The sequence below is a fragment of the Leuciscus leuciscus genome (genome assembly GCF_965113295.1).
Source record: "Leuciscus leuciscus genome assembly, chromosome: 9".
Classification (NCBI taxonomy): Eukaryota; Metazoa; Chordata; class Actinopteri; order Cypriniformes; family Leuciscidae; genus Leuciscus; species Leuciscus leuciscus.
Window position 1 is genome coordinate 35,961,265 of NC_138733.1, and position 9,729 is coordinate 35,970,993.

The following is a 9,729-nucleotide window of genomic DNA, read 5'->3' on the forward strand; positions in this document are numbered from 1 at the left end:
TCTCTTCATTAATTACACATAAATACAGCAAGGTTTTTAAACTCTACTTTATAGAAAATGAAGAACAATGTGCATCAGGTGTGTTTTGCTTGTGTTATGTTTTTAATTAATTTATGAACTGTACTTACATATTATAATGTTATTATAATGTTATATTATATTTTGTAGGCAATTATTGCTTAATTCGCTGTAATTAGAAAAGCCTGACAATATCACTGCTTAATACCTTTTAAGGTGCTGTTTGTAAGTTTTGGACTGTAGGCTTAAAAACATAAAAATACCATAATATTTTGCAGATATTTAGGAAATATGCTTAGTTCACTCACTCGTTTCTCTGAAAAACAATGCTACAGTCAGCTATTTTACTTTGAAATGTGCGTCCTGTGTCAAAATGTATGTTTTTGTTTTGGTCTGTATCTATACTGCAGGTTGCCAATTTACCCAATAGTCTTTCGCCACCACAGGTTGCCAGTTGGCGGAAAACGTAGCCATGGAAGCCAGCGAACAAACTGGGTCAGAGATCACAGATTCTACCTGACCTAAAAAGCCTCCGCACCCATCTAAAAATATCTATGGATGGGAGCATATTAAAACGCAATATTAACTAAACATAAATCAATAAAGCAACTCATCAACTTATGATAATAATAATTACTTATATAACTTATGTAAGTCTCCTCGGCTTTCATTGTCAGTTGCGCTTGTTCCTGTTGCGTGTCCTCAATCTGGCAACTAACGTGAGTGTCGAGTCTGATGAGGAAGGGGCGAAGGAAACAACTCTCTCCAATATTTGGAATTTGGACTGCAGTACCCATTTCAACCACTAGCTGTCAATCTCACATACTGCACCTTTAAAGGGATACTCTGTTTTTTTTTGGAAATAGGCTAATTTTACAACTCCCCCAGAGTTAAACAGTTGAGTTTTACCGTTTTCGAATCCATTCAGCCGATCTCCGGGTCTGGCGGTACCACTTTTAGCATAGCTTAGCATAGATCATTGAATCGGACAGGACCATTAGCATCTCTCTCAAAAAAATGACCAAAGAGTTTCGATATTTTTCCTATTTAAAACTTGACTCTTCTGTAAGACCGACGGAAAATGTAAAGTTGCGATTTTCTAGGCTGATATGGCTAGGAACTATACTCTCATTCCTGCGTAATAATCAAGAAACTTTGCTGCCGTACCATGAGTCCAGCAGGCGTAATGATATGACGCAGCACCTGAAAATAGGTCTAATAGGTTAGACAAACTTAGTCCAGGTCACGCTGGAAGTTACCGAGCTGGGGACTATTTTATATGTGCTATATATTTCTTTCAATTGTGTACTTACATTATCCTAAATGTTTCCAAGAATTTGTAAATTCAGAGTAATTCACAATGTCCCTGTCACACAATTCACAATCACGCCTGTCAATGACGTAATATCCGCGTTATCCCTGGTTTCCGCTTGCCATAGGAACCATGGCGACAGACATGGACAACTGCGTAGTGCGTTACGTCTAGCGGCAGGCTGTCTTTGTTTCGTTCAAACATTATGGACCATGGCAAGCAGACTTTGGGACAAAAGGAGAAATAAAACAAGGATCAATATCGGCGTGGTGTTTTCGAGATGCCGAGAGCTCCACGTCCACGACAAACTTCGACTTGCATGTACAGAGACGACGCTCTTGCATGTAGGCTACTTTATTAGACTGGTGAGAAAATGAACATAAAACGAATCAATGTTATATAGCTCAACATGATGAAAGAATTAGAATATGATCAGTATGTTATTCTAATGTTGATCTAGTTTACTGCTAGTCTCATATAGCTAACAGACGAACACATAGAATAACATTATAACTTTCAGCAATGCAGTTTAGTATGATAGTGTAACGTTAGATCAAGTGAAACAGCGCTGCGTTACCTCACAAGTTTAATTTGTCAAATAAACTGACCTGTATGAGTAGTAATTCAGCACTTGTGTGTTCAGTAGAATAAATGTCCTCATTTCTTTATATCCGCGGGACTCGCGTGTGTGTGCGCTGATATCTGTCTCTCATTAGCAGTCGCGCCCTGCTTCATACCACAGTCATGTTAAAAACATCAATGTATTCACTCATCCATTATCATTATTAGATCCTTCAGCATGACTACAAGTTCCATGATTCCGCTTATCACTGCATCATCAATCTACGCCTTTGTTATTTTAAGAGGTTAGCGACCCCTAGCAGCGAAAAAAATTACTGTATATTGTAGCTTTAAGGATTGTGGTATTCCGCCATCTTGTTCACTGACACGTCCCCAACTCGTATAGATCGGGGCTATACGAAGAAGAAGATCGAAGAAAATCACGAGTCATATTTTTGACATTGTGGTGGCATTCATGTGCGTTCAACTCGTAAATACGATCTTAACAACCTGATTTCAACGCACCATAATACATTGTTGTAACACACCTAGAAAACACCAGCTACATTTTGTAGTCATCATTCAAAACAATTAGGGTAGACCGATGAGAATTGTTGCTTTTTTTCAAAAATATTGATTGATTGCATGAACTGCTTGTCTTGACAGTTAGTCATCTAATTATTTTCTTTAAGACAGGTAAAAACTTTTTTTTTAAGTTGCCAGGTCTGCGTAACAAAACTACCCCAATGGCCAATTAAAAATAGCTCAAAAGTATTAGTGACCATATCCCATATAACAAAACTCATAATGCCATTCCCATAGCTAAAATGCATATTTTACAGTCACTGTTATGCAAATTGAAAATGTATCTTAGTGATCATAAACACAACTCAAAAGCTCCATACCACTGGCCGTCCTTCACAAAACCTAACATCTGGCACAGTTTTATCATTGGCAGAATATAAAATATTTAAATTTAAGCATTTCAGTCAAATATAATTCATGAAATATGTCAAGCCTATAACCAGCAGGGGGAAAAAAAATCATCCCGTGGCTACAGTTTAAAGTATAGCCCAATTACCTTTGGAAAACATGTGGACTTGGCAACCCTGCATAAATATGCAGATTGGTCGAATTTGATTGTTTTTGAAAATTAAGACTGATTTCAATGACTAACTGTTAGTTGGTCTGGCTTGTTCATAAGACAAAGTCTTAACATTGTGTGTTTTTGCAACTGGCCCCCAGATATTGATATTTTTGCTCATAAGACCAGAATAATATATTTTTTTCTCATGACGTGTCTTTATCTGTGTACTAACATTCTAAATTTCAAAAACCTAGATATGAATTTAATTCATATTTTGCAATAATTAACTCCCTACATTTTAGACTTTAATTTGTTGCAGATGGGTTTGAGATGGATAGCAATAAATAGATAAAAGAGGTAAAAAAAATATACATTTGTTTAAGCATAATGTGTTACACCCATCCCCTAAAAAGTGTTACAGGTCCATGCATTTTAATTGAGTAAACAAATTGGAAACAAATATAGAACAAACACATAAAACATAGGGTAACTACTCTGTACTGTAAAATACAGTATAACGTGTGTGTGTGTTGGTCACTCTGACAATGGGGGTTTTGTAAAACAGGCTCATTTTACAACTCCCCCAGAGTTAAACAGTTGAGTTTTACCGTTTTCGAATCCATTCAGCCGAACTCCGGGTCTGGCGGTACCACTTTTAGCATAGCTTAGCATAGATCATTGAATCGGACAGGACCATTAGCATCTCTCTAAAAAAAATGACCAAAGAGTTTCGATATTTTTCCTATTTAAAACTTGACTCTTCTGTAGTTACATCATGTACTAAGACCGACGGAAAATGAAAAGTTGCGATTTTCTAGGCTGATATGGCTAGGAACTATACTCTCATTCCTGCGTAATAATCAAGAATCCAGCAGGCGTAATGATATGACGTACCATGAGTCCAGTACGCACCAAACTTAGTCCCGGTCACGTTGGAAGTTACAGAGCTGGGAACTATTTTCAGGCTCTGCGTCATATCATTACGCCTGCTGGATTCTTGATTATTACGCAGTAATGAGAGTATAGTTCCTAGCCATTCGCTCATCATCAGCCTAGAAAATCGCAACTTTTCATTTTCCGTCGGTCTTAGTACACGATGTAACTACAGAAGAGTCAAGTTTTAAATAGGAAAAATATCGAAACTCTTTGGTCATTTTTTTGAGAGAGATGCTAATGGTCCTGTCCGATTCAATGATCTATGCTAAGCTATGCTAAAAGTGGTACCGCCAGACCCGGAGATCGGCTGAATGGATTCGAAAACAGTAAGACTCAACTGTTTAACTCTGGGGGAGTTGTAAAATGAGCCTATTTCCAAAAAAAGTGGAGTATCCCTTTGAACTGAATAAAAAACGAATAATTAAAATAAATAGATAGGTTAGCCGATTACCTTATAAGTCCATAGATATCGCCATCAGTTCGTCCTGTCATAACACTTTCTCTGACAAGCAGATGCAATGAGACCAGTTTTCCTGTTTTCATGTGACGTTCGGCATAAAGCCTATTTTGGCAAATGCCAGCCTATAGCCTACAAATTATAATCCTTAATTCTGAAAACTTTTCTGTGTTTTTTAAAATGTATTATGGTTTATGTCAAAGAAACATTTTTATCATCTGACAATGACATCATTACTATATTTACATTTCAAATGCATTATCTACTACAGTTTAAAATGACCTGCTATCTGGAATGTGTGATGCATATGTTTTGCATTTGGAAGAATTTGAATGTTTAGTTTTTTTCTAAGTATCTTGGGATTCACATCAATAATCTGTTATTTTTTATTAATACCACAGATCAAAAAGAAACAACAAGATGTTGTCGGGTTTCTTGAGGCACTTAAAATTGATTACGCACAGCTTGACATTGCTTCAAATGAGGACAACCGGCTGTGGATGAGGGAAAATGTCCCTGGAGAAAAGAAGCCCACCACTGGAATTCCTCTTCCTCCACAGATTTTCAATGAGGAGATGTATTGTGGGGTAAGAACCTGCTACAACAGAGCCTCCTATAAAACTGCCCTTCTAAAAGTTCACAATTTGGGTCAAGACCTAATGAGTAAACGTTTTCACAAGTCGTTTATCCAGGTTAAGAGATGTAAAATCCACTTTATAAGACAGGCAGCAGAAATGTATTCAAAAGAACTGTACAGTTAGTAGTCTTGGAAGAAATGTACCATATACAAACCATGGGTTCCACTGGGAATTTCCTACGGGGCTGTGTAATTGTTTGCAGTTTATGTAGGGAACAAAATGTGATCTTTGAGGAACTTAATGAATTCATATGAATTATCCACCAATTCACCAAAATGTAATGAATCGCAGTGAGATTGAGTTGGAATAATGACTAAAAATTGTTATCCGTTCTCCTCTAAAAGTTATTGTACGGCTTTATGATATTTTAAATCAAGTGCAGAAGTTATATGGACAACTTACTTCGACTACATTCATTTTATGGTACTTTTATGGTACGTTTAGCAGAGCAGTCCCCATCCACTAATGTGTTATAGAAGAAAACCCTCTGCTTGAGCAAATTCCATCAGAAATGACACATTAAATGCTAGATTGTTTGCTTTAAAAAACTAATGATGGTTTCATATCCTAAATTGCAGGACTACGACACATTCTTTGATGCCAAAGAGGACAACACAGTCTATGAATTTTTGGGTCTGACACCTCCACCAGGATCTAAGGTTGTTGTTGTTGTTGTTGTTTTTTTTCTGTGTGCTTCCTTTTCTTGAATGATAGAAAACCATCTTAAGGCCAATTTTTACAGCACCGACAGACAGCATCAGACACTTTGTTGGGTTTTGTTGAATCAGTGTGTTGGCTCTCATTGTTGCCAATTGAACATGTTGAATTGCCGTTTGTCGGTCTTGAAATGACTAAGAAATGACATACTGTAAACTGGTGACTGTCGGCGTTGGTGCATCTGTCAGTGCAGTGTGAATTGGCCTTTAGAATGCAATATCTTAAAGTGATACCAGTAAAAAGGGTTGGTTCACCCATTATTACTCACCCTCATGTTGTTCCAAACTCGTAAGACTTGCATTCACCTTCGTAACACAAATGAAGATATTTTTGATGAAATCTGAGAGCTTTCTGTCCCTCCGTTGAAAGCTACACAACTACCACTTTAACACTTAAAAAAGTTCATAAAGAGATTGTTAAACTAATCCAATGAATTGAGCATTTTATTCCAAATTTTCTGAAGAGACATGAACAGATTGAATTTAGGCTTTTATTCACATATAAACATTCATCAACTCACACATCAGTTGTGGTAAACGGAAGCTCAAGCATTGACGTGTGAGAACCAATGAGGTTCATTCTCGTGTTAAACAGCACGTTTGATCTTCTGCAAGAACCAATGAGGTTCATTCATTAATTATATAGCACGTTTGAGCTTCTGCAAGAACCAATGAGGTTCATTCAAGAGTTATACAGCACATTTGAGCTTCTGCAAGAACCAATGAGGTTCATTTTCGTGTTACGCAGCACGTTTGAGCTTCTGCAAGAACCAATGAGGTTCATTCATGAGTTATACAGCACGTTTAAGCTTCTGCAAGAACCAATGAGGTTCATTCATGAGTTATACAGCACGTTTGAGCTTCTGCAAGAACCAATGAGGTTCATTCTCGTGTTACGCAGCACGTTTGAGCTTCTGCAAGAAACAATGAGGTTCATTCATGAGTTATACAGCACGTTTGAGCTTCTGCAAGAACCAATGAGGTTCATTCTTGTGTTACGCAGCACGTTTGAGCTTCTGCAAGAACCAATGAGGTTAATTCTCGTGTTACGCAGCACGTTTGAGCTTCTGCAAGAACCAATGAGGTTCATTCATGAGTTATACAGCACGTTTGAGCTTCTGCAAGAACCAATGAGGTTCATTCATGAGTTATACAGCACGTTTGAGCTTCTGCAAGAACCAATGAGGTCCATTCTTGAGTTATACAGCACGTTTGAGCTTCTGCAAGAACCAATGAGGTTCATTCATGAGTTATACAGCACGTTTGAGCTTCTGCAAGAACCAATGAGGTTCATTCATGAGTTATACAGCACGTTTGAGCTTCTGCAAGAACCAATGAGGTCCATTCTTGAGTTATACAGCTCGTTTGAGCTTCTGCAAGAACCAATGAGGTTCATTCAAGAGTTATACAGCACGTTTGAGCTTCTGCAAGAACCAATGAGAATTAATTGAAGGTAGTAGTGTAGCACAGTTCTTCAGCAGCGATGTTAGCGTGTCGGCCTTCAAAAAATCTTAACCCAAAGTTCTGTCTGTGGGACAGAACTTTACACATGAAGACAAAAGGGCTACATACAATAGAAAACTGTTTGGACCTCCCACAGGAGAATGATCTACACTGCAATCTACTCTGAGCAATGTTGGTTTTTTGGCATTCATAGCCATCAGTTTCTATGGGCCATACGTCTGTATGGGCCATTTGGTTCACACCTTTACAGACACAGATAGAGTTGATTGCATCTGAGGCACAGTGACAATGTAAATGCATCTGACCAAATATGACAAAAAATACACATAATCTTTCAAGGATCAGTCTCGTGTGTTACGCAGCACGTTTGAGCTTCTGAAAGAACCAATGAGGTTCATTCTCGTGTTACGAGGTTTTACGCAAGAACCTGAAGCTGAACTTTTTGAAACGTCATAGTGGTAGTTGCTTAACTGTCTATGGAGGGCCAGAAAGCTCTCAGATTTAATAGAAAAGATCTTCATTTGTGTTCTGAAGATGAAGGAAAGTCTTACGGGTTTGGAACGACATGAGGGAGGGTAAGTAATGACATCATTTTTGGGTGAACTAACCCTTTAACAACTAGGCCAAATAACAACCAAATATTTTTTCACTTGTTCCCAGTCATGTACACTATCTGCCAACTACCCAAACATCACTTTGGTACCGTTTTAGGCCTCAACTATTTTCAGATGTTTGAATGACTTTATTAAAAGTTTTAGTAATGCAGAATACAGAAGTAGAGACAAAAGAGAAAGATATTTGAGACAGTATTCACCAGCAATAGTACACCCAAATCGAATGTTTTTCGAACATCTGGCTTAATACATAGAAATTCTCATAAAAAATCTAATCAAATCGCTTGAAATGCAACAGCCAGTAAAGATATCCCAGGCTCCTTGGCATCCTCTGAATCAAGCACAACAATTACCAGACAAGTCTTTGGTGGTGGATGGATAAACATCTGTAGAATTACATTTAATCATGAAAGTGTGTTATCACTGCAGAATTCGGTCTTCTTCCTCTCTTTTTTTTAGCAACTTTGGTGAATTTTCCCTTGCTGACAGTGATTGAATTGATTCTCCAGTTCTTTAATAAAAAATCTCTCTTGGTGCAGGAGGCACAACAAGCTGAACATTCACAAAAGCTTCATAATGGATCTGGCACAGAGGAACATCTTGGTGATGACACAACAGTAATACCCAATTGAATTTCTTTCAGTCTTTGTTTTAAATATATATTTAACCGAAATTCACTTCCCGTGCATTTCCAGACACATGTCTTTATTGTATGCCCTTCGTCTGCTTTGTGATTCTGCTAAGTTTTTGTTCACCAGTCTATCACAACCTACACTCTCAGAAAAAAGGGACACTTTGTACTCTATTTACCCCTAAAGGGTGCATATTAGTTCCTTCAAGGTACATATTAGTACCTAAATTGTACATATTAGTGCCTAGATGGTATATATTAGAACCTTTTGAAAGGGTAACATCCCAGTGACAACGTTTGTACTATTGTTTTTCTGAGAGTGTAACTTAACACCATGTTCGGATAAGTATACTACTCATACTACTTCAGCAGTATGTAGACTGTTCAGAGTACATTTGCTAGAAATTTCTGCATGGCTAACATTTGCGAATTCTTTTAGTGTATGGACCCTTTTTTTAGTGTTGAACGGGAGATGACAGCAAATATAATTTTTGTATTTGCATCTGCTTTAAAAGCAAAAGAAAGATTCTGTGATAGCGATTCCACGACTTTACAAAAGAGGGAAAAAAATATAGAGAGATTGATTACATTGGTGAGAAGAGAGAAAGATGTTAAATTAGCCGTCACTCCCTCAGCCGTTGTATTAGAAACACCCTTGCATCAGTGTTAATTCATATTTTGTCATTTAGTGTAAGGTTATATAACACAAAGTGTAGCGTTATAAATGTGTATTCAATTTGTTTAAAATTAAAATATTAAAGGGGTCATGAACTGAGAAATCACATTGGGCCTCATTCACCAACCGTTCTTACGAAGAAATGTGTTCTTAAACCCCACTTACGCACTTTTTACGAAGACTCTGACATTCACTAAGGTTTTCTTATCTTGGATTTGTTCTTAGCTAAGAACAGAATCTACGCACACTCATGAGCACTCTTACGCACATTTGAGTGATGACAGTTAGCTCCAAATAATTGGTTACTGCATTTTATTTAATTCTAAAGTCGTTTACAATGATAGTATTTTAATGAAATGTATTTCTGATCATTTGTAAAAAAAAATATAAAAAAATCATAGTATGCAAAGAAACACTAACACTGCAATTTACATCAGCAATTAAAGCAGGGCTATGCAGTTTCGGGAATTTCTTCGCTGTATTCTCGCTTTTTGCTCGCAGGTTTCTCTCTAGAGCTCCCCCTACAGCTTCGTAATAGATATTTGACAACACTGTCGAAAAACTCGTTGGCGACTCTCAGATACCAGAGGCTAGTAGATCAACGACATCAAAGCAGATG

General features: G+C 37.4%; 1 protein-coding gene across 9 annotated transcripts in view; it reads left to right on the forward strand.

Moving 5' to 3' along the window:
* The window catches only part of sh3bgr (SH3 domain binding glutamate-rich protein), a 32,516-nt gene that overhangs the window by 764 nt on the left and 22,023 nt on the right, over window positions 1-9,729 (forward strand). For 8 of the 9 annotated variants that reach the window (XM_082180736.1, XM_082180737.1, XM_082180738.1 and 5 more), the window contains exons 2-4: window positions 4,773-4,958; window positions 5,588-5,668; window positions 8,343-8,420. In XM_082180736.1, the coding sequence (XP_082036862.1) occupies window positions 4,773-4,958; window positions 5,588-5,668; window positions 8,343-8,420 (345 nt within the window). The remainder of the gene's footprint in view (window positions 1-4,772; window positions 4,959-5,587; window positions 5,669-8,342; window positions 8,421-9,729) is intronic. The other variant, XM_082180743.1, reaches the window with a different exon arrangement.